The following is a 25,420-nucleotide window of genomic DNA, read 5'->3' as shown; positions in this document are numbered from 1 at the left end:
ATTAAATTCACACGTACGTGTATTGTCACAGTGATTTTGCCGCCATTAAAATCTAACCAATGAGAGCGCAGCTGCGCGCATGCGCGCGATGTTATAATGAGATTTTACGATATCGATGTGGATATTATACCATCATGTGAAATTGCTTAAATTGAGTGTTTTGTTGTCTGCGCTATAACAGTAGTAATTATAAGTCAAGTATTGGAAACATAAGTAGAATGTTACAACATTAGTGTAGATAAAAATATTTATCCAATGTTTTTTTTTAATGGTTGGTTTAATGGCATGTATTAAATAGTAAAAAAAGGTTTTAATAAGGTTGACAGACTATAATGTCATAGGTTAGGTTATAGGAAATTGTGACCAGTCTTTTAGTTTGCAGTTAATTGGTAAAAATATCAGTATTATAACAGTTGCGTTTAGATGTATTGGTAAGATTGAAATAAAAATGTAATTGACAACAATTTGTTTTATTCATTTTCCCTTACAAAAATATTAAACAATTTATTAGATACAATTTCAGTCCACGATATATACAAATTTGTGTTAATTTCATTAACAATATAAACTAAAAAGACATGATTAATGCGATCTCGCTGAGGTCAATATTTTTAACATATAGAACATAATTTTATACAAAGTTAAACATTTTTATTACAAAGCTTTTATATTTTCACAATTAAATGATCTTAACACATATTTGGGTACAATATTTACAATTTCAGCTAGGTGGTTGTTTTTGTGCGAACCAACATCAAAATGTTAGTAAAATGAATCCTTTTTTTCTTGTCATAAAGTAAATTCTTGACAATTGTTATATGTATGCACAGACAAGATGCTTAAAGGCGGACATTTTTTTCTGTTAAAATCGGATCATAGTTTTCTAGAATGATGTCGATGGCAGTATATATTATTTAAAGCAGTGAAAGTACTTTTTGCCTGATATTATGAACTGTCTTAGTACAAAATAGTCGATCGTGGTGAGTAAGTATTCATACTTAGAAGTACTGTAGCGGATTGCAGCTGTTACAGAAAGTGACACCAATAGAATATAAATGGTAGCGTCAAATGTAAGCATTTGATGGTCGATGGTGGCCATTTATTGTCGACGGTGGTACCTAATTTGAAATAGTAGCCTACCAGCATTGCGCAGTAATTTATTTACAATAATGAGTTACACGCAGTGTTCAATAAAACAGCTATTTCCAAAGTATCAGCCTCAGCTCGGTCAGCCGAACTGGCAGGCGTGGCCGCAGCCGGCGGGGCACAGGTGGTGGCGCGCGGTCCAGGCGCGCATGTGGCGCAGGTGGCCGCCGTGCGCGCAGCCCTGGCACCAGGCGAACAGGCCGCGCACGGCCCCGTGGCACACGGCGCACAGCTCGGCGGGCGCGGGCGCGCGCGCGCACGCGTCGCAGGGCGCGCGCGGCCGCGTGCGGCGCCCGCAGCGGCCGCAGCACGCCGTCACGGCCGTGGACTGCTGCGAGATGGCCCACACGCTGCTGAGCCACGCGCAGCGGATCACCTGCGCCCGGGACGCTCTTCGTTTCGAACGGTTCAAACTTTTATTTTACTAAGTCCCTATCTCCCGTTTTGTTGCTAATTGAAGTTCTTCCCCATATTTATTTTCAAGGAAGTCGTTCACTTTCAATTACCCTTCCTTTGTAGGTAGATCGAAATTTTTTATATGATGATTTTATATACGATTCTAAGTCTCCTGTCAAAAGATTTTCAATGTCATAAACTTTGAATAGTTACGAGTTCTATAAAGAGCTCACTATAGACAGCGCCGCGGTCGCTTAGAACCGAATGTGAAATCATCATATCAAAAATAGAATAATCTTTATCATGTTTAACCAAAAAACAATATTACCTCGGTAGCGACATTCCACAGTTTGTGTCGCTGCAGCAATTCGATGTATCCCAGTAGCCACTGCTCTTGTAGACTTTCATCTATGTACGGAAAGAGATCGTTTCTGCAGAAAAAAAAAATTATATTAATTATACGGTTTTTGCATTTTACGATAAGACATACAGAGAATTAGAGGCATCATCATATGAGAATGTATTGAGTAATATCCAATGACAAATTCAATAATCTATCTGAGCTCGACTGCTGACTACAACAGAATTAGCAACTGGAAATGTATAAAGTGTGTATCACCCGTGTGCAACGGTCCAGCTGGCCGCCGGCAGGGTGCGGGCGAGTCACCTGTGCTCGTGCAGCGCCAGGCACACGGGGCCGGCAGGGGCGTCACCTGTGCTCGTGCAGCGCCAGGCACACGGGGCCGGCAGGGGCGTCACCTGTGCTCGTGCAGCGCCAGGCACACGGGGCCGGCAGGGGCGTCACCTGTGCTCGTGCAGCGCCAGGCACACGGGGCCGGCAGGGGCGTCACCTGTGCTCGTGCAGCGCCAGGCACACGGGGCCGGCAGGGGCGTCACCTGTGCTCGTGCAGCGCCAGGCACACGGGGCCGGCAGGGGCGTCACCTGTGCTCGTGCAGCGCCAGGCACACGGGGCCGGCAGGGGCGTCACCTGTGCTCGTGCAGCGCCAGGCACACGGGGCCGGCAGGGGCGCGTCACCTGTGCTCGTGCAGCGCCAGGCACACGGGGCCGGCAGGGGCGTCACCTGTGCTCGTGCAGCGCCAGGCACACGGGGCCGGCAGGGGCGCGTCACCTGTGCTCGTGCAGCGCCAGGCACACGGGGCCGGCAGGGGCGTCACCTGTGCTCGTGCAGCGCCAGGCACACGGGGCCGGCAGGGGCGTCACCTGTGCTCGTGCAGCGCCAGGCACACGGGGCCGGCAGGGGCGTCACCTGTGCTCGTGCAGCGCCAGGCACACGGGGCCGGCAGGGGCGTCACCTGTGCTCGTGCAGCGCCAGGCACACGGGGCCGGCAGGGGCGTCACCTGTGCTCGTGCAGCGCCAGGCACACGGGGCCGGCAGGGGCGCGTCACCTGTGCTCGTGCAGCGCCAGGCACACGGGGCCGGCAGGGGCGCGTCACCTGTGCTCGTGCAGCGCCAGGCACACGGGGCCGGCAGGGGCGCGTCACCTGTGCTCGTGCAGCGCCAGGCACACGGGGCCGGCAGGGGCGCGTCACCTGTGCTCGTGCAGCGCCAGGCACACGGGGCCGGCAGGGGCGCGTCACCTGTGCTCGTGCAGCGCCAGGCACACGGGGCCGGCAGGGGCGCGTCACCTGTGCTCGTGCAGCGCCAGGCACACGGGGCCGGCAGGGGCGCGTCACCTGTGCTCGTGCAGCGCCAGGCACACGGGGCCGGCAGGGGCGTCACCTGTGCTCGTGCAGCGCCAGGCACACGGGGCCGGCAGGGGCGTCAACTGTGCTCGTGCAGCGCCAGGCACACGGGGCCGGCAGGGGCGTCACCTGTGCTCGTGCAGCGCCAGGCACACGGGGCCGGCAGGGGCGCGTCACCTGTGCTCGTGCAGCGCCAGGCACACGGGGCCGGCAGGGGCGTCACCTGTGCTCGTGCAGCGCCAGGCACACGGGGCCGGCAGGGGCGCGTCACCTGTACTCGTGCAGCGCCAGGCACACGGGGCCGGCAGGGGCGCGTCACCTGTGCTCGTGCAGCGCCAGGCACACGGGGCCGGCAGGGGCGTCACCTGTGCTCGTGCAGCGCCAGGCACACGGGGCCGGCAGGGGCGTCACCTGTGCTCGTGCAGCGCCAGGCACACGGGGCCGGCAGGGGCGCGTCACCTGTGCTCGTGCAGCGCCAGGCACACGGGGCCGGCAGGGGCGTCACCTGTGCTCGTGCAGCGCCAGGCACACGGGGCCGGCAGGGGCGCGTCACCTGTGCTCGTGCAGCGCCAGGCACACGGGGCCGGCGGGGGCGCGTCACCTGTGTTCGTGCAGCGCCAGGCACACGGGGCCGGCAGGGGCGTCACCTGTGCTCGTGCAGCGCCAGGCACACGGGGCCGGCAGGGGCGTCAACTGTGCTCGTGCAGCGCCAGGCACACGGGGCCGGCAGGGGCGTCACCTGTGCTCGTGCAGCGCCAGGCACACGGGGCCGGCAGGGGCGTCAACTGTGCTCGTGCAGCGCCAGGCACACGGGGCCGGCAGGGGCGTCACCTGTGCTCGTGCAGCGCCAGGCACACGGGGCCGGCAGGGGCGCGTCACCTGTGCTCGTGCAGCGCCAGGCACACGGGGCCGGCAGGGGCGTCACCTGTGCTCGTGCAGCGCCAGGCACACGGGGCCGGCAGGGGCGCGTCACCTGTGCTCGTGCAGCGCCAGGCACACGGGGCCGGCAGGGGCGCGTCACCTGTGCTCGTGCAGCGCCAGGCACACGGGGCCGGCAGGGGCGTCACCTGTGCTCGTGCAGCGCCAGGCACACGGGGCCGGCAGGGGCGTCACCTGTGCTCGTGCAGCGCCAGGCACACGGGGCCGGCAGGGGCGCGTCACCTGTGCTCGTGCAGCGCCAGGCACACGGGGCCGGCAGGGGCGTCACCTGTGCTCGTGCAGCGCCAGGCACACGGGGCCGGCAGGGGCGTCACCTGTGCTCGTGCAGCGCCAGGCACACGGGGCCGGCAGGGGCGTCACCTGTGCTCGTGCAGCGCCAGGCACACGGGGCCGGCAGGGGCGTCACCTGTGCTCGTGCAGCGCCAGGCACACGGGGCCGGCAGGGGCGCGTCACCTGTGCTCGTGCAGCGCCAGGCACACGGGGCCGGCAGGGGCGCGTCACCTGTGCTCGTGCAGCGCCAGGCACACGGGGCCGGCAGGGGCGCGTCACCTGTGCTCGTGCAGCGCCAGGCACACGGGGCCGGCAGGGGCGCGTCACCTGTGCTCGTGCAGCGCCAGGCACACGGGGCCGGCAGGGGCGCGTCACCTGTGCTCGTGCAGCGCCAGGCACACGGGGCCGGCAGGGGCGTCACCTGTGCTCGTGCAGCGCCAGGCACACGGGGCCGGCAGGGGCGTCAACTGTGCTCGTGCAGCGCCAGGCACACGGGGCCGGCAGGGGCATCACCTGTGCTCGTGCAGCGCCAGGCACACGGGGCCGGCAGGGGCGCGTCACCTGTGCTCGTGCAGCGCCAGGCACACGGGGCCGGCAGGGGCGTCACCTGTGCTCGTGCAGCGCCAGGCACACGGGGCCGGCAGGGGCGCGTCACCTGTGCTCGTGCAGCGCCAGGCACACGGGGCCGGCAGGGGCGCGTCACCTGTGCTCGTGCAGCGCCAGGCACACGGGGCCGGCAGGGGCGTCACCTGTGCTCGTGCAGCGCCAGGCACACGGGGCCGGCAGGGGCGTCACCTGTGCTCGTGCAGCGCCAGGCACACGGGGCCGGCAGGGGCGCGTCACCTGTGCTCGTGCAGCGCCAGGCACACGGGGCCGGCAGGGGCGTCACCTGTGCTCGTGCAGCGCCAGGCACACGGGGCCGGCAGGGGCGCGTCACCTGTGCTCGTGCAGCGCCAGGCACACGGGGCCGGCAGGGGCGTCACCTGTGCTCGTGCAGCGCCAGGCACACGGGGCCGGCAGGGGCGTCACCTGTGCTCGTGCAGCGCCAGGCACACGGGGCCGGCAGGGGCGTCACCTGTGCTCGTGCAGCGCCAGGCACACGGGGCCGGCAGGGGCGTCACCTGTGCTCGTGCAGCGCCAGGCACACGGGGCCGGCAGGGGCGCGTCACCTGTGCTCGTGCAGCGCCAGGCACACGGGGCCGGCAGGGGCGTCACCTGTGCTCGTGCAGCGCCAGGCACACGGGGCCGGCAGGGGCGTCACCTGTGCTCGTGCAGCGCCAGGCACACGGGGCCGGCAGGGGCGTCACCTGTGCTCGTGCAGCGCCAGGCACACGGGGCCGGCAGGGGCGTCACCTGTGCTCGTGCAGCGCCAGGCACACGGGGCCGGCAGGGGCGTCACCTGTGCTCGTGCAGCGCCAGGCACACGGGGCCGGCAGGGGCGTCACCTGTGCTCGTGCAGCGCCAGGCACACGGCGGCCGCGGTCTGCACGTCGCCGAGGTCGGCGTGCAGGCGGAGCGCGGCGGCGATGAGCGGCGCGGCGGGCAGCGCTCCCCGCGCGGTCGCCTCCCGGACACACAGCGCCTCGGTGCCCTCCTCCCCCGCCGAGCCCTCCACTGACCCCACTTCACCGCCCTCTCCCCCCTCACCAGCTTCACCTGCTTCGCCCTCTGCCTGCGACACGGCGAAAACGATTCTTGTTAGATCGGACCGGAGCCGGCGTGCATTCTTCTAACTAATGGCACTGTAACGGTGGTATTTAAGGTGTAATTATCTTTAAGTGTAAACGAAAAAAAAAAACCAGTCACCGGGATTGTTGGTTCTCGTGCACAAAAATCTTGCTGTACGCTTGAAATGTTGCGAAGTGCAACAACCACTACTCATACTAGACACTACTTTTGAATTGTTAGTTCTCTTCCCTAAATTTAACCAGCAGATTTTTTTGGGTGAAATCCCTTAATGTGCAACCCGGCCCATATCACCGGGGCACCAGAATCCGAAAAAGGTATCGAGCCACTTCTGCGATGTAAATTCCAATGCCGGCTTCTGTGTAGGACAAGTTTGGAGTGACGGGACAAGAGGTAAAACAAACGCTCAAATATTTGGTTTGGTTTGAATTCGTTTCGACCTCCTTTTTAACCGACTTCCAAAACAGGAGGAGGTTCTCAATTCGACAGTATTTTTTTTTATGTATGTTACATCAGAACTTTTGACCGGGTGGACCGATTTCGACAATTTTTTTTTAATCGAAAGGTGGTGTGTGTCAATTGGTCCCATTTAAATTTATTTGAGATCTAACAACTACTTTTCGAGTTATATCTAATAATGCGGTTTTACTTGACGCTTTTTTCGTCGACCTACGTTGTATTATACCGCATAACTTTCTACTGGATGTAGTGATTTTGATAATTCTTTTTTTGTTGGAAAGGGGATATCCCTAGTTTGGTACCATGATAAGGAAACCAGGATCTGATGATGGGATCCTAGAGAAATCGAGGGAAACTCTCGAAAATCCGCAATAACTTTTTACTGGGTGTACCGATTTTGATAATTTTTGATTTAATCGAAAGCTGATGTTTATCATGTGGTCACATATAAATTTTATCGAGATCTGATAACTACTTTTTGAGTCATCTTTGATAACGCGTAGTTACTTGACTATTTTTTCGTCAATCTACGTTGTATTACTCGTCGATGTACCTAATTGAAGTCGTTTTTTTTTTCGTTTGCGAGCAAACACAATTATTTTCTAACGCAGCGAACGCAAGCAACTTCTTGAGTCTTGGACGTAAAGAATGTCTTCCATGATTTATACTGTAGTCTCAATCCATCCACCATCCTCGTTTAATTCTAATTTAATTAGAGGGATAGAAGGTGTGAACCATTGACCTGCACCTTCTATCCCTCTATTCCCAATAATTACGTAATAAAACACTCACAGAGCTGCTGTAGTTCTGGCTGGCGGAGCACTGCAGGGTGGGTGAGATGGGGGGCGGGGCTGAACCCGAGCCTGACCCTGACCCTGAGCCTGAGCCTGACGAGCCTCCCGGGGACGACGCGCCCGCCTGGCTCGACACCTGCAGCGTGGTGGCATCTGCACCGTTTGGAAAATATCAAGAATTATTGTCATCGATAAAATAGGACTTGAACGAGTGGCATCAAGAGACATTTTTATGCATTTATTCTGTACAGGACATACTTATCTTTTTTTATTTTAAGAGTGCCGCAATGTATGAACATGCACCCTACATTTTTGTCTCGTCAATTCACAGGAAGACTGATAAATACGAAATAAAAGCTAGTACGGAAATGTCGTACAGTAGTGACAGAACGAGACAAAAAACAAAAAAAGAAATTTAAAGCGTAAGATATTCGTAAGGTCGTCAAAGTGTACGACAGTACGAGATGAAAACTATTAAAGAAATATAGCGTAGGGTGTGTAAAGTAACTGACCATCGGCAAGGTGCACGATAACGCGAGACAAAGAACTGTTTAGCAAATGTCGTGAAAAGGGGACAGGTCACGGACCACCAGCGAGGTGCACGGTATTAAGCAAGGGAACCTAGAGAGTGCACGTCCCGGAGCAGGGTCACTGACCGTCGGCGAGGTGCACGGCACTAAGCAGTGGAACGTAGAGAGTGAGTGTCGCGGAGCAGGTCACTGACCGTCGGCGAGGTGCACGGCACTAAGCAGCGGAACCTAGAGAGTGTCTGTGAGCAGGTCACTGACCGTCGGCGAGGTGCACGGCACTAAGCAGTGGAACGTAGAGAGTGAGTGTCGCGGAGCAGGTCACTGACCGTCGGCGAGGTGCACGGCACTAAGCAGCGGAACCTAGAGAGTGTCTGTGAGCAGGTCACTGACCGTCGGCGAGGTGCACGGCACTAAGCAGCGGAACCTAGAGAGTGTGTGAGCAGGTCACTGACCGTCGGCGAGGTGCACGGCACTAAGCAGCGGAACCTAGAGAGTGTCTGTGAGCAGGTCACTGACCGTCGGCGAGGTGCACGGCACTCAGCAGCGGAACCTAGAGAGTGTGTGAGCAGGTCACTGACCGTCGGCGAGGTGCACGGCACTAAGCAGCGGAACCTAGAGAGTGTCTGTGAGCAGGTCACTGACCGTCGGCGAGGTGCACGGCACTAAGCAGTGGAACGTAGAGAGTGAGTGTCGCGGAGCAGGTCACTGACCGTCGGCGAGGTGCACGGCACTAAGCAGCGGAACCTAGAGAGTGTGTGAGCAGGTCACTGACCGTCGGCGAGGTGCACGGCACTAAGCAGCGGAACCTAGAGAGTGTGTGAGCAGGTCACTGACCGTCGGCGAGGTGCACGGCACTAAGCAGCGGAACCTAGAGAGTGTGTGAGCAGGTCACTGACCGTCGGCGAGGTGCACGGCACTAAGCAGCGGAACCTAGAGAGTGTGTGAGCAGGTCACTGACCGTCGGCGAGGTGCACGGCACTAAGCAGCGGAACCTAGAGAGTGTGTGAGCAGGTCACTGACCGTCGGCGAGGTGCACGGCACTAAGCAGCGGAACCTAGAGAGTGTGTGAGCAGGTCACTGACCGTCGGCGAGGTGCACGGCACTAAGCAGTGGAACGTAGAGAGTGAGTGTCGCGGAGCAGGTCACTGACCGTCGGCGAGGTGCACGGCACTAAGCAGCGGAACCTAGAGAGTGTCTGTGAGCAGGTCACTGACCGTCGGCGAGGTGCACGGCACTAAGCAGCGGAACCTAGAGAGTGTCTGTGAGCAGGTCACTGACCGTCGGCGAGGTGCACGGCACTAAGCAGTGGAACGTAGAGAGTGAGTGTCGCGGAGCAGGTCACTGACCGTCGGCGAGGTGCACGGCACTAAGCAGCGGAACCTAGAGAGTGTGTGAGCAGGTCACTGACCGTCGGCGAGGTGCACGGCACTCAGCAGCGGAACCTAGAGAGTGTCTGTGAGCAGGTCACTGACCGTCGGCGAGGTGCACGGCACTAAGCAGTGGAACGTAGAGAGTGAGTGTCGCGGAGCAGGTCACTGACCGTCGGCGAGGTGCACGGCACTAAGCAGCGGAACCTAGAGAGTGTCTGTGAGCAGGTCACTGACCGTCGGCGAGGTGCACGGCACTAAGCAGTGGAACGTAGAGAGTGAGTGTCGCGGAGCAGGTCACTGACCGTCGGCGAGGTGCACGGCACTAAGCAGCGGAACCTAGAGAGTGTCTGTGAGCAGGTCACTGACCGTCGGCGAGGTGCACGGCACTCAGCAGCGGAACCTAGAGAGTGTGTGAGCAGGTCACTGACCGTCGGCGAGGTGCACGGCACTCAGCAGCGGAACCTAGAGAGTGTCTGTGAGCAGGTCACTGACCGTCGGCGAGGTGCACGGCACTAAGCAGCGGAACCTAGAGAGTGTGTGAGCAGGTCACTGACCGTCGGCGAGGTGCACGGCACTCAGCAGCGGAACCTAGAGAGTGTCTGTGAGCAGGTCACTGACCGTCGGCGAGGTGCACGGCACTAAGCAGCGGAACCTAGAGAGTGTGTGAGCAGGTCACTGACCGTCGGCGAGGTGCACGGCACTAAGCAGCGGAACCTAGAGAGTGTGTGAGCAGGTCACTGACCGTCGGCGAGGTGCACGGCACTAAGCAGCGGAACCTAGAGAGTGTGTGAGCAGGTCACTGACTGTCGGCGAGGTGCACGGCACTAAGCAGCGGAACCTAGAGAGTGTGTGAGCAGGTCACTGACCGTCGGCGAGGTGCACGGCACTAAGCAGCGGAACCTAGAGAGTGTGTGAGCAGGTCACTGACCGTCGGCGAGGTGCACGGCACTAAGCAGCGGAACCTAGAGAGTGTGTGAGCAGGTCACTGACCGTCGGCGAGGTGCACGGCACTAAGCAGCGGAACCTAGAGAGTGTGTGAGCAGGTCACTGACCGTCGGCGAGGTGCACGGCACTAAGCAGCGGAACCTAGAGAGTGTGTGAGCAGGTCACTGACCGTCGGCGAGGTGCACGGCACTAAGCAGCGGAACCTAGAGAGTGTGTGAGCAGGTCACTGACCGTCGGCGAGGTGCACGGCACTAAGCAGCGGAACCTAGAGAGTGTGTGAGCAGGTCACTGACCGTCGGCGAGGTGCACGGCACTAAGCAGCGGAACCTAGAGAGTGTGTGAGCAGGTCACTGACCGTCGGCGAGGTGCACGGCACTCAGCAGCGGAACCTAGAGAGTGTCTGTGAGCAGGTCACTGACCGTCGGCGAGGTGCACGGCACTAAGCAGTGGAACGTAGAGAGTGAGTGTCGCGGAGCAGGTCACTGACCGTCGGCGAGGTGCACGGCACTAAGCAGCGGAACCTAGAGAGTGTCTGTGAGCAGGTCACTGACCGTCGGCGAGGTGCACGGCACTAAGCAGTGGAACGTTGAGAGTGAGTGTCGCGGAGCAGGTCACTGACCGTCGGCGAGGTGCACGGCACTAAGCAGCGGAACCTAGAGAGTGTCTGTGAGCAGGTCACTGACCGTCGGCGAGGTGCACGGCACTCAGCAGCGGAACCTAGAGAGTGTGTGAGCAGGTCACTGACCGTCGGCGAGGTGCACGGCACTCAGCAGCGGAACCTAGAGAGTGTCTGTGAGCAGGTCACTGACCGTCGGCGAGGTGCACGGCACTAAGCAGCGGAACCTAGAGAGTGTGTGAGCAGGTCACTGACCGTCGGCGAGGTGCACGGCACTCAGCAGCGGAACCTAGAGAGTGTCTGTGAGCAGGTCACTGACCGTCGGCGAGGTGCACGGCACTAAGCAGCGGAACCTAGAGAGTGTGTGAGCAGGTCACTGACCGTCGGCGAGGTGCACGGCACTAAGCAGCGGAACCTAGAGAGTGTGTGAGCAGGTCACTGACCGTCGGCGAGGTGCACGGCACTAAGCAGCGGAACCTAGAGAGTGTGTGAGCAGGTCACTGACTGTCGGCGAGGTGCACGGCACTAAGCAGCGGAACCTAGAGAGTGTGTGAGCAGGTCACTGACCGTCGGCGAGGTGCACGGCACTAAGCAGCGGAACCTAGAGAGTGTGTGAGCAGGTCACTGACCGTCGGCGAGGTGCACGGCACTAAGCAGCGGAACCTAGAGAGTGTGTGAGCAGGTCACTGACCGTCGGCGAGGTGCACGGCACTAAGCAGCGGAACCTAGAGAGTGTGTGAGCAGGTCACTGACCGTCGGCGAGGTGCACGGCACTAAGCAGCGGAACCTAGAGAGTGTGTGAGCAGGTCACTGACCGTCGGCGAGGTGCACGGCACTAAGCAGCGGAACCTAGAGAGTGTGTGAGCAGGTCACTGACCGTCGGCGAGGTGCACGGCACTAAGCAGCGGAACCTAGAGAGTGTGTGAGCAGGTCACTGACCGTCGGCGAGCGGCGCGTGCGGCGCCAGCGCGGCGGGCGGCGCGCGCAGCGGGAAGGCCTCGTCGGGCAGCGTCCAGTCCGCCGCCTCCACGTCCACGTAGTGCGCCGACGCGGCCGACACCCAGCCCTCTGCGACACGAGCCTTCTTACTGCGCCGTCACACTAGTCGGCTCACGTTGGAGGAACGCCTTCGCAGATCTTTAGATCTCTCGTTTATTGTACTGGACCGGTTCTTGACCAGTGACCCGCGCGAGCAGGGTGCGGAGTGAGCGAGTCTTTAGACTAACACTGAGTACTGCAATTACTTCTGAATAGGAATAGCTAAGTACTCCATATTTTCCCTCTAAACAGTAGTCAGTGGCAAAACAAACATTTTGGCAAATGGTCCCTCATCACTGTGAGGTCGAGAACCATTGTACTAAACGTAACTAACTCGGTCGGCAAACAAGCTTATGAGTCGCCTGATGGTAAGCGATTACCGTAGCTGCTTATAGACACCTACAACACCAAAAGCAGCGCAAGCGCGTTGCCGACCCTATCTCTAATTCCCCTCAGGTGCTCCGGTCACCTTACTCACCAACAGGAACACAAAACTGCTTGAAAATAGTATTATTTAGCTGTGGTCTTCTGTAAGGTCGAGGTACTACCCCAGTCGGGCTGCTCCATATTTTGAGCAGGAAATTTTTTGCTGTGTCCTACCTCAGTTAAAATGTAGACATACAGAGGAGGTTGTAGTTTAAATTCAAATATAACTTAAAAAAAAATGTTTTTAGTATATTTATTTTCATGCTCTTTTTCTTCCCCCAGAATTCGAATTAAATAGAAAATGAGAATATAATAGAGAAAGAAACTATTACAAAAATTATTATAAAAACCCTTAACAAAAAACATGCTTGAGGTAACGCTTACCGTCAGAGCCGTCCCGCTTGGCGTACTTAGCGGGTGGTATGTAGATGCTGTGAGTGGGTAGTCCGAGAACTCCACTGTTTTTGTGGAAGCGGTTCTCCCACTCCTCGACCTCTTCCATCGGTTCCTCTTCTACAGCGCTTTAAGAATTAATTATAGTTAATGTGAAGCTGTAACCGATTCGGAATGTAGATTGTGCTGAAAATAACCGGCAGAAACTTCGTAGTCACTCCATGCATCAATCCAAGCCTAGTCCGAAAGAGTAAACCAAGCCTAAGTTGGAATAGTATCGGTATGCGCTAATCGGTTATACATCATCATCATCATTACAGCCTATACAGTCCACTGCTGGACATAGGCCTCCATAAGTTTACGCCAAAAATAACGTGAACTCATGTGTTTTGCCCATAGTCACCACGCTGGGCAGGCGGGTTGGTGACCGCAGTACTGGCTTTGTCGCACCGAAGACGCTGCTGCCCGTCTTCAGCCTGTGTATTTCAAAGCCAGCAGTTCGATGGTTATCCCGCTACCGGTCGGCTTTTTAAGTTCCAAGGTGGTAGCGGAACTGTGTTATCCCTTAGTCGCCTCTTACGACACCCACGGGAAGAGAGGGGGTGGCTAAATTCTTTAGTACCGTAGCCACACAGTACATCAGATTATACATCGACGTGACCTAATGGTTCCTACTCTGATGAGCTACTACCGCGAGTGCTACCAGCGCACGAGCGACAGCTACCTGTAGGGCGGCGGCGGCGCGGGGTCGGCGCGGGGCGGGGGCGCGCGCGGGGGCGGCGGGGCGGGGGCTGAGCGCACGGCGCGGGCGCTGTACACGGCGCGCACCACCTCCCACACGTGCGACACCTGGGGGAGGGTGGCATGCGCACGTCAGATACACTTACGTTATATGATTGTTCAAGCAGTGTTGTGTTCCTGTGGTCACTAGGGCGACGTGAACTCCTCGGGGGATTGAGGGTAGGGTGACTAAGTGTTTCGTCTAATAAATAGGTAGGTGTTAAGATCCGCACATCTTTACAGACAGTTTAACAAACAAAAATACAATAATAAAATGGTAAAATATCGACAAGAAAGGTCTAATTCATAAGATGTGGAATCTCACCATATACCGCTTGTGCTCCCTAGCGACCTTGGCGTTGTGCTCGGCTAACACGTGCGGCGCTTGTCCCCGTATGCGATACTGCAGAGCACACGCCACCACAGCACTGTCTGGAGATACGGGGAAGTGTCTCGACAGGGAGGAGGACGCTCCTCCTGGGAATGCGCGCTCCAGTGCTGCCTGCTCTGCTGGGGTGAGGGAGCCCGCCGTCGGTTGCTTGCGACTGTATCATATAGGGAAGTTTTTATTATTTGTAAAAATATATTGGGGTTGGAATATTTATGTTTTGTTACTTTCTTAAACCATTATTTTGGCCGACAGAAGATTTTTTTATAGATTAGAAGTCCTAATGGGGATTCCTAATATTTTGCAAAAAAATATTTTAAACGTCATCATAATTTGTGACTGTATCTTGTGACAAAATTACTATCCTTCTTATTATTTTTGAAATAAAACTTCTTTATGCTGTGTAAAGCTGGTGAATGCGTGGCGAGAGCATTAGGAACAGTGTGATCGGGCGAGGCGGACAGAAGTTGAGAGGGAGATATAAATTTGCGAAGACAGAAAGAGAGAGAGTTATGTTTCGTATATTACTGCAGGGACAAATAAAGAAGTTTTACTTCAGCCATGTGGTCTAAGGCATACTCGTTTTTTAAACCCAAAATTTGTGGTAATCTTGGGGCGCGTTACAAATTTCAATGTTTTGGTCAGTAAATCAATGTATCATCATCATCACTTCAGCCTATCGTACTACTGGACATGGGCCTCCACTAGTTCACTCATGTGTTTTGTCGATAGTCACCACGCTGGGCAGGCGGGTCGGTAACCGCAGGGCTGGCTTTGTCGCACCGAAGACGCTGCTGCCCGTCTTCGGCCTGTGTATTTCAAAGCCAGCAGTTGGATGGTTATCCCGCCATCGGTCGGCTTTTTAAGTTCCAAGGTGGTAGTGGAACTGTGTTATTAGTTCTTCGATGCCGTGGCCGCACAGCACATCTCACCCCAGGCCGGGCGCCAGGCGCTCGGGCGCGGGCGCGGCGGGCGCGCGCGGCGGCAGCGGGCGCTCGGGCAGCGCGTGCGCCAGCTCGCCGCGCGCCGACACGCACACGCCCTGCGGGTTGGCCCACAGCACCGGGTGCGCCGCCTCGCCGAACCGGTGCCGGTACAGGCTGCAGTCCTGCGAACCCACGCCGACACCCACGCCTTGCTTTCTCATTTCAATTACACTACGCTTCAGCCTGTAATATCCCACTACTGGGTATAGGCCTCTTTCCCCGTTTAGGAGAAGGATCAGAGCTTAATCCACCACGCTGCTCCAATGCGGGTTAGCGGATATATTCCCTACTATGAGTAACTATCGCTATCGGATGTACATGATAGCAACCGGGACCGACGGCTTAACGTGCTCTCCGAGGCACGGTGGGGAGACCCACGAGGACTGCACAAACACCCAGACCACGGCAGACATCTGTATGGCCAATACAAATGTTAGTCATGTGCGGGGATCGAACCCGCAACCGCCAAATTAACAAAAACAATTACACTAATCAATTCTTTATTTGACCAAATACTGGAAGATTTCATAATCCGACAAACTGCGTGACAGTTCATCGGCGGAATTAATGCTCGTCAACATACAATTATTATACAATATTCAATTTTTTTTTTGTGTAATGCTATCTTCTCTTCTCACAACCCGTTCGAGCACCACCAAAACGCTGGCTTAAGGATGTTGCGTTGATATTTGAATAGGCCATACAGATTGTGACCTTGTGTATTGTGATCGTTGCTGTATCCCCGACACTGGAGCAAATTCTAGTGCGTGGTTTTAAGTGTGAAGCGTTTAATTACTGATTTTATTATGTCGTGTGATACGATCCTTAATATTGGCTCGTTAAGCTCATATTACGAATGTTCAGCACCGTACCAGGTAAAGTGATTACGGTGTGAATCAAAAACAGGACAAGTTAAATCTACAAAAAAATTAATATATTTAAATATTTTTATTAGTTACATAGAGGATAAGAGTACTTGCAGTAAACGCCTAAATGAATGAATTTTGATCGAAGAAGGAACTGGAACGAATCTGGTGGAGTCGGTTGGAAGCGTATTAACGTCGGATAAAATGAGTCCTACATATTGTAATTACCGTAAATTTTATAATAAAAAATATATATTCGTTTTTAATTATCAAACCACAAAATTTGACACTTGATTTCATTAACGACACCTGAAATCGTATCGAATTTTTTGGCACATGCTCATGACATGTCATATTATACGCAATTATCACGTAGTACGCTAAATATATACGACACGTGGAACACGCAATTAGTGCACACGGGAACAGAGTGGATTTATTTATAATATTTAAGATGGTGTACATTAGTATGTAGCTAAAGCTAAGCTAGTGCTTTCCCTCTCGGTTTCACTTGGTTAATTTGTGATATCGTGGTAAATTCGGGACAGACAGTGGCACGTATCTTCAGTTATATAGGTACTTACCGAGCTTCCTTGTAATCAATATGTTATCTAAGTATGTATAATTGTATATACAATATAATAAGTTATTTCCTTGAAATTTGAATACGAATCGATTATAGTAACGTTTGTGACCAAAAAATAAAGATATATTATTTATTTGGGAAAAAACAAATTTCTACATGACACTCGTTCATTCCTATAGCAAAATTTACATTTCAAATGAACATGCCGATGCTTTCGCATATGAATTAGATGGTATTTCAATTTTGTTTAAAATCCATTTAGGATTTACAAGACACAATAATCAAACAAAAAATAGCCTGCGACTAGTATTTTAGTTCGTTTTTCATATTAGTGCGTGTGCCTGTATCGCCGTGAGGAGGCAACGAGGCCCAGCCCTCGAGGCGGTGCACTCACCCGGCTGGTGGACAGGAAGGCGTGCGGCGAGGCCTGCCAGGCGATGGCGGTGGTGACGTCGCGGTGCTCCGCGAAGGTGGCGAGCGGCACGTGCGGCCGGCGCACGTCCCACACGTGCACGGCGCAGTCCAGCACCAGCGCGCACGACGCCACCTGGAACCTGCCCGCCACACACGCTGCCGCCTTTACGTAAACGGCACTCACGGATACTGCTTTTGTCAAGTTTTGATGCCATTACTTTTCTTTTATTGTACTGTGTGGCTACGGTACTAAAGAATATAGCCACCCCCTCTCTTGTCGTGGGTGTCGTAAGAGGCGACTAAGGGATAACACAGTTCCGCTACTACCTTGGAACTTAAAAAGCCGTCTGATGGCGGGATAACCATCCAACTGCTGACTTTAAAATACACAGGCCGAAGACGGGCAGCAGCGTCTTCGGTGCGACAAAGCCAGCCCTGCAGTCACCAACCCGCCTGCCCAGCGTGGTGACTATGGGCAAAACACATGAGTTCAAGTTATTTTTGGCGTAAACTTGTGGAGGCCTATGTCCAGCAGTGGACTATATAGGCTGTAATGATGACTTTTCTTTTATTATTACAGTTTACCAAATGTCACTAAACCCGAGTATCTTACCTAATTTGTAGTAATTTTTACAATTCTTTTAAGATTTGACACTTTATTTTCGCGATCAAATTTAATCATCTACTGGAACATATAAAAACAATAGATATAAGTAACTCTTCTTTTTACCATAAAGAAGAAAATCAATATCAAGAAGAATCAATATAACCATAAAACCAACTTACTTCTTCTGCGGTCTCCACTTCACGTGTCCCACGGACGCTATCGTGTATATGGTGTGCTCCAAGTTGGGCCTCGCGTGAATGTCCCATACCTGCGCCAGAACATCACTTCTTACGGATTACGTACTTAATTATTATTAAACCAATACTTGGACAGAATACCTTCAGCTTTCACATCAGTAGAATAATGATAATAACTTTTAACCGAATTTAAAAAAAGTAGGAGGTTCTCAATCTGATTGTACTTTTTTATTTTGTGTGTTAGCTCAGAACTTTTTCCTGGGTGGACCGATTTCGATGATTTTTTTTTAATCGATAGGTGGTGCGTGTCATATGGTCCTATTTAAATGTAATTGAGATCTAACAAGTACTTTTTTCGCGGTCACCAACCCGCTTGCCCAGCGTGGTGACTATGAGCAAAACACACGAGTTCGCGCCATTTAGGTCTATGTCCAGCAGTGGACTGCGATAGGCTAAAGTGTAAGTACTTTTCGAGTTACATGTAATAAATGCGTATCTACTTGACTATATTTTCGTCGAACTACGTTGTATTATACCGCATAACTTTACACTGTGTATACCGATTTTGATGATTTTTGTTTTAATTGAAAGCTGATGTTTTTCTTTTGGTCCAATTTAATTTTGATCGATTGATCGAGATCTGATGACTACTTTTCTTTGATAACGCGGATTTACTTTTCCGCATTATTCCAAAACGAAGACTAAATATAGTACCGAGTTTAATACCAACTTTAAATCATGGACTAAAGCGTCTACCTACGTTGTATTACTTGTCGATGTAATAATAATAATAATAATAATACTCTTTATTGTACACCATTAAATGAAACAACAGAGAAAAAAAAACATAAAATGAAAGATGTACAAAGGCGGTCTTATCGCTGAAAGAGCGATCTCTTCCAGACAACCTTTGGGTATAGGACACGAAATAGAAACTGCAGTTAGGAAGTAAACAAACGTTGGATGTAATTGAAGTCGGTCTTTTCATTTGCGAACAAACACAATTATCGTAATTATCATATCAGGAACTGCCCCGACGAAATTCCTATCGCCATATTTTTTTAACCAAATTTTTATTACGATTTAAAAATAAATGAAATAAAACAAATTTCCTCAATTTTTGAAGATTGTCTGTAAGAGATCACTAGATATTAGTAATAAAGTCCGGCTTTGCTGTTTTTTAAGTTGTAATTACGTATTTCCTTTTGTAATTTAAAATTGGCAATAAAGTGTTAAATAAAATAATATATAAAAAGAAAATATGTATCTAATTTGATTTAGTGGTCCGGAAGTCACGTGTATGTCCGTAGGATTCTTACGATTCGGTAATCCATTTTTTTTAGATACATTTAATAAGAACTACGACACTGCCTAACAGACATTCATCATTGGCCTTAGTCCGCTATTACAGACGATTTAGACAGTGTCAGACAGACACTGTGTCGCCTAGGACACATTTCAGGAAAACGCAGAGTTGCTTAAGCTCTGCGCCACCCTCTCGACCTCACTGGCTAGGCCCACAGGAACGACGAGTCGATACGTGTGGAGTCAGTTCGGCTGCAAGAGTCTTTCGCATTTTAGAGCTATGCCACGAATGCTTGACGGAGACCCCATTCAGGGTTTCAAATGAAGTTTTCCTTCTCCAGGACTCTGATGATTTTGAACCAGGTTTATTCTTCAGGTAGAAAGGGGGTGGTGCTATTCTACTCGGCCGACACCACACGGCATCTAACAGACAAACTAAGTACTAATTAAGTAATTTAACTGCTTGTTGAGCTTGCAATAGCGGGTTACATGACCTCTGCTTACGAATGTTACTATGGCCCATACTAATGTCTGTCGTAGCATGAGTTTTTGTATTGTAACCTCTGACGTATGATTCATCACACTGAGGGACGTGAAGTTTTACCTGAGTTAAAGGCTCGTTAAGATAATCGTGCTTTATCTTTTGATCTTTATGAGTTACCAAATAAAATAAAATCTATCGAACAATCCCCCCCCCCACCTATATTAAATACAACTGAAATAAACAAGCGCGTTCAAGATAAAAATAAATAGATTCGATTAATCAGAAGAGTTCATTCGTACTAAATTATATTATAATTGAGATAAACATTTCGTCATAATCACACCTCCTACCCGTGAGTGTGGCGGTTATCAGCCGACCTATACAGCGAACGAATCTGGCCGTGTGTATGTGTGGATGAAGATATAAATAAATACGTTATAACATTCGCACATAGTCGCGTCGTTTGTTCCCAAGTTAAGCAACTTAATTTTGTGTTACAGGCAACAGCTGGCTAATATACTCGTAGCTAATATTTTTTTTTATAAATACACATCGAAATAATACATATATAAATACAAATATTACACCCACACTCAGGCGGCAATCGAACCCACAACCCGCGGAGCAGAGAGCAAAAAACTGCGCCAGCGGGTTAGTCAAAGATATAATCACATTTTATGTACAGACACACAAATATGTTGTACATATCTAGACAGATCTCAAGATTAAGTGCTTCTTTGCATTAAAAACAAGTCCTTTATAGGCCCACCTATGTTTACGTTCATTATTTTTCAGATTCTATGATAAGTAATAGTTATGTTTTATAGCCTACGTTGTTTTAATTTTTTTTTAAGTAATAAGATCGACAACCTTTTTTTTTATGTCACTAGGTCGGCAAACAAGCGTACGGCTCACCTGATAGTAAGCGATTACCGTAGCTTATAGACACCTGCAACACTGGAAGCATCGCAAGCGCGTTGCCGGCCCAATCCCCAATCCAGGAGCTCTGGTCACCTTACTCACCAACAGGAACACAATACTGCTTGAAAACAGTATTATTTTGCTGTGATCTTCTGTAAGGTCGAGGTACTACCCCAGTCGGGCTGTTCCATATTTTGAGCAGGAAATTCCTGCTGTGCCCTACCTCAGATGCCAACCTATGCCCAATTCCTCCCCTAGGAGCTCTGGTCAACTTACTCATCAACAGAAACACAGCACTGCTTGAAAACAGTGTTATTTAGCTGTGATCACCTGTAAGCTCGAGGTACTATCCCAGTGGGGCTGCTCCATATTTTAAACAGGAAATTTCTTGCTCTGCCCTACCTCTAGTGTAGAGTTATACAACGTAGACCTGAGAGATAAAAAATCTCAGCAGCTGATTACAGCGCCGTTCTTGTTGTGAATTTAAACCACTCAGAAACTTATATATTTAGAAAATTAATAAAAAAAAATATCATCCAAAAGTTTGATAAGGCGGAGTTCATTGACATACACATGTATACACAAAAAATGTATAAATGTATAAAGATTAATGTATTTTTGTATAATTGCGATTAAAATATATATTTTTTTAGTTGTTTCATATTACTAGTTAAAGGTGCTGTGTGGCTACGGCACTAAAGAATTTAGCCATCCCCTCTCTTCCCGTGGGTGTCGTAAGAGGCGACTAAGGGATAACAAGGTTCCACAACCACCTTGGAACTTAAGAAGCCGACCGATGGCGGGATAACCATCCAACTGCTGGCTTTGAAGTACACAGGCCGAAGACGGGCAGCAGCGTCTTCGGTGCGACAAAGCCAGTACTGCGGTCACCAACCCGCCTGCCCAGCGTGGTGACTATGGGCAAAACACATGAGTTCACGTTATTTTTGGCGTAAACTTGTGGAGGCCTATGTCCAGCAGTGGACTGTATAGGCTGTAATGATTGACTAGTTAAAGCACTGGACTTGATACTTTTTTCCATAATTGTGTTTGCTCACAAACGAAAAAAAACCGACTTCAATTTCATCGACGAGTAATACAACGCAGATCGACGAAAAAATAGTCAAAATCGGTACACCCAGTAAAAAGTTATTGCGGATTTTCGAGACTTTCCCTCGATTTCTCTGGGATCCCATCATCAGATCCTGGTTTCCTTATCATGGTACTAAACTAAGGATATCCCCTTTCCAACAAAAAAAGAATTGTCAAAATCGGTACATCCAGTAGAAAGTTATGCGGTATAATACAACGTAGGTCGACGAAAAAAGCGTCAAGTAAAAACGCATTATTAGATATAGCTCGAAAAGTAGTTGTTAGATCTCAAATAAATTGAAATGGGACCAATTGGCACACACCACCTTTTGATTAAAAAATTTGTCGAAATCGGTCCACCCGGTCAAAAGTTCTGAGGTAACATACATAAAAAAAAAATAAGGTAGAATTGAGACCCTCCTCCTTTTTTGGAAGTCGGTTAAAAATCAGTACAGTTCCTTTAGGAGAAATCAAGGTCATATGTGTTCTAACGATGTTGCCGTTTAGCTATTACATAATGTGTAAATAAATTATTTATTTAATTATAGTAGTATGAGGTTAATAGCCTTTGATAAGTGGCCATTAGTGTTGAAATTTAAGCGACGCGACGTCTAGACAGTTATATAACTCTACACTGACCTCAATGATTTGCATTAGGTTTAGTTGAGAAAGTCTGCAGGAGTATAATGTAAGCTAAATCAATGAATTTTTGAAGTAGAACTTTTTTTTTATGTCACTAGGTCGGCAATCAAGCGTACGGCTCACCTGATGGTAAGCGATTACCGTAGCTTATAGACGCCTGCAACACCAGAAGCATCGCAAGCGCGTTGCCGACCCAATCCCCAATCCCCCCAGGAGCTCTGGTCACCTTACTCACCAACAGGAACACAATACTGCTTGAAAACAGTATTATTTTGCTGTGGTCTTCTGTAAGGTCGAGGTACTACTCCAGTCGGGCTGCTCCATATTTTGAGCAGGAAATTCCTGCTGTGCCCTACCTCAGTTAAATTTCTTTACACATGACGACTTGGGTAGTAAACTGGTGATCGTGGTCATAGTTATATAAATACGTAGTCCCGTACCTTGATGGTCTTGTCCCTGGAGGCCGTGGCCAGCCAGGGCACGTCGGGGTGCCAGTCGCAGGCGAACACGGGCCCCGAGTGAGCCGTGAACTGGTGGAGCGCGCGCTCGTGGCGCCGCGAGTCCCACAGCTGCACCGTGCCGTTCTCGGACACCGCCGCGAACACGTGCGCCGCGTGCGGGCTGAACTGCACGTCGCGGATGGACTCCGTGTTGCTGCGGACGCGGCGCGGCGGAGAGAGTGAGAGAGAGAGGGAGAGAACACGTGCGCCGCGTGCGGGCTGAACTGCACGTCGCGGATGGACTCCGTGTTGCTGCGGACGCGGCGCGGCGGAGAGAGTGAGAGAGAGAGGGAGAGAACACGTGCGCCGCGTGCGGGCTGAACTGCACGTCGCGGATGGACTCCGTGTTGCTGCGGACGCGGCGCGGCGGAGAGAGAGTGAGAGTGAGAGAGAGAGGGAGAGAACACATGCGCCGCGTGCGGGCTGAACTGCACGTCGCGGATGGACTCCGTGTTGCTGCGGACGCGGCGCGGCGGAGAGAGAGTGAGAGTGAGAGAGAGAGGGAGAGAACACGTGCGCCGCGTGCGGGCTGAACTGCACGTCGCGGATGGACTCCGTGTTGCTGCGGACGCGGCGCGGCGGAGAGAGAGTGAGAGAGAGAGAGAGGGAGAACACGTGCGCCACGTGCGGGCTGAACTGCACGTCGCGGATGGACTCCGTGTTGCTGCGGACGCGGCGCGGCGGAGAGAGAGTGAGAGTGAGAGAGAGAGGGAGAGAACACGTGCGCCGCGTGCGGGCTGAACTGCACGTCGCGGATGGACTCCGTGTTGCTGCGGACGCGGCGCGGCGGAGAGAGAGTGAGAGAGAGAGAGAGGGAGAACACGTGCGCCACGTGCGGGCTGAACTGCACGTCGCGGATGGACTCCGTGTTGCTGCGGACGCGGCGCGGCGGAGAGAGAGTGAAGGAAAGAAAGGGAGATAAGACGTATACGCAGATACGGAGAGCGACAATGGGGAGAGAAAAAAGTTAGAGGAAGCTAATAAGAATGCTGAGTGCATGTCGAGGGTGATTATATGGTTTTAATGCGAAACAGAGAACAGATAACCGAGAGAGAATGAACACAATATAAAGGGTGGAAAAGAATAAGAATAGTTAGGAAAGGAGAAAAGAAAATCTTAGAATTTTATTTCAAATAATACGAATTTCAGTTCCATTACAACATACAATCATTTTGGCAATCAATAATAAATTACTTAGGAAATATTAGCATTGAGCATAGCTTGATTACTTTAGTTAGTAAAAAAAAAAAAACCATCAACCACATACCTTATAAAAGTTCTAGCCACTTCTTTCATTCGAAGGTCGAAGCATTTCATCATTCCATCTTGAGATCCAGATATAAGCAGGGCTGGCTCAGTCAAATGGAAGCTTACCTGGTACGAAGACATATATTGGAAAGTGACAACATTATAATGAACTTTTAATGCTTATAATAAATATTACAATAAAATTAATACTGGAAATAAGCATCAGTTTAAGTTTGCAGCAATCTCAAACTTTAATTCAAATGATCCCATATTATAAAAATGTTCCTATTGTTTAGATACTTTTTTCTTTAATGTTATATTATTAATGTGGTAACTCAAAAATACTACAATTGGTCAGCCTTTGTTTTTCATATATTTTGTAAAATTTATTGATATTTAAAAAAGATGCTCTCAAACTTTCACCATTAAACTGTGTAAATAATTTATTAATCGCAATGAAAATTGAAAATTTTCAGAAAAAAAAAATAACAAAAATTTAACCGTTACATGTCTGATAGTTTGCAGAATTGGAAAATGTTTCCCATCCTGTTAGCTAGCTATAAATATAATTACCTTATTGACAGTTCTCTTATGGTCAGAGAAGACATGCTCTTGTTTGGATCGTCCTGAACGTCCAAGGTTCCATACAACAACTGCGCCGTTTGTTGCAGCTGTGGCTAATGTGTTTTCTGCAAATAAATTTTGATTCACATTTCTATTTTAATTTTTTTTTAAAGTATAAATCTATGACTGTGGTTTTAATATCTATACAAATAAATAAAATTGGAGTGTCTGTTTGTAATATTAAAATAACCACTTTTTACTAAATCCATATGGTTTTATACATGATACATATACCAAAATTATATTTTTTACAATTTTTGTCTGTCTGTCTGTTTGTTTCAGCTAATCTCTGAAACGGCTAGGCCGATTTTGACGGGACTTTTACTGGCGGACAGCTGATATAGTAAGAAGTAGTTTAGGCTAATTTTATTTTAAAAAAAATATTTTTTATAACTCTGGGAACTGAACAATAACTTTTTTGTTAAATTTCACGCGGACGATGTCAGCTAGTTTTACATAAATATATACAGTGGAAAAAGTTTTTAGCTCTGAGTGATTTTTTGTACAACATTTAATACAATTATAATAAGAAAAACTAAAAGTTATGAGTATAAGAATATATATAATATTAAATATTCTTAAAAAAATCAAGTCAAAAATCAAAATAGATGTCTTATAGGATGAATTTTTTATCATGTAAATTATTTAATATTTATTTAATTACTGTGGATAATATTTATTAAATGGTGTGTGTGTGTGTGATTATAAATTTACCTTCAATAGTACTCCAAGCAACATCAATAGAAGAGAAATTTAAATTCAAATTTTTCCCCACTCTCAAATTGCATACTTCAGAAAATTCATTTTCACCAATCGAGAAGACTTTGAAAACTGTAGATAAAAATTCAAAAATTTAAACACAATTTACAAATATAATAAAGTACTTATCTATAAAAATAAATTATTCTAGTTACCATTTCTGCCTGCTATTACAACTTGACTACAATCTTTGTTTAGTGCTAGGGCATTCGCTGGTCCTTCTTGAGAAACACAAATTGTGTTAGACGGTATCATTTTGATTGTTTTTTTATGAAATTACTACAACTTTAACATTATTTTAAGTTG

At 50.1% G+C, this 25,420-nt stretch overlaps 1 protein-coding gene across 1 annotated transcript; it reads right to left on the bottom strand.

Annotated features, from left to right (window-relative positions):
* Positions 1 to 457: 457 nt before the first annotated feature.
* On the bottom strand, positions 458 to 25,420 carry LOC123656536 (GATOR complex protein WDR24). The gene is made up of 16 exons (XM_045592205.1): positions 25,270 to 25,420; positions 25,070 to 25,186; positions 24,305 to 24,420; positions 23,751 to 23,857; positions 22,424 to 22,637; positions 17,522 to 17,610; positions 16,716 to 16,875; positions 14,816 to 14,991; positions 13,821 to 14,040; positions 13,440 to 13,564; positions 12,707 to 12,843; positions 11,798 to 11,926; positions 7,396 to 7,550; positions 5,904 to 6,130; positions 1,871 to 1,973; positions 458 to 1,522 (listed from the first exon to the last, which is right to left on the bottom strand). The coding sequence occupies exons 1-16, from the start codon at positions 25,367 to 25,369 to the stop codon at positions 1,229 to 1,231; spliced, it is 2,469 nt and encodes an 822-aa protein (XP_045448161.1). The 5' UTR covers positions 25,370 to 25,420; the 3' UTR covers positions 458 to 1,228.

Source organism: Melitaea cinxia, chromosome 9 (assembly GCF_905220565.1).
Source record: "Melitaea cinxia chromosome 9, ilMelCinx1.1, whole genome shotgun sequence".
NCBI classification, from domain to species: domain Eukaryota; kingdom Metazoa; phylum Arthropoda; class Insecta; order Lepidoptera; family Nymphalidae; genus Melitaea; species Melitaea cinxia.
Note: the sequence above shows the minus strand (reverse complement) of the source record. Positions and strands in the feature narration are given on the sequence as shown.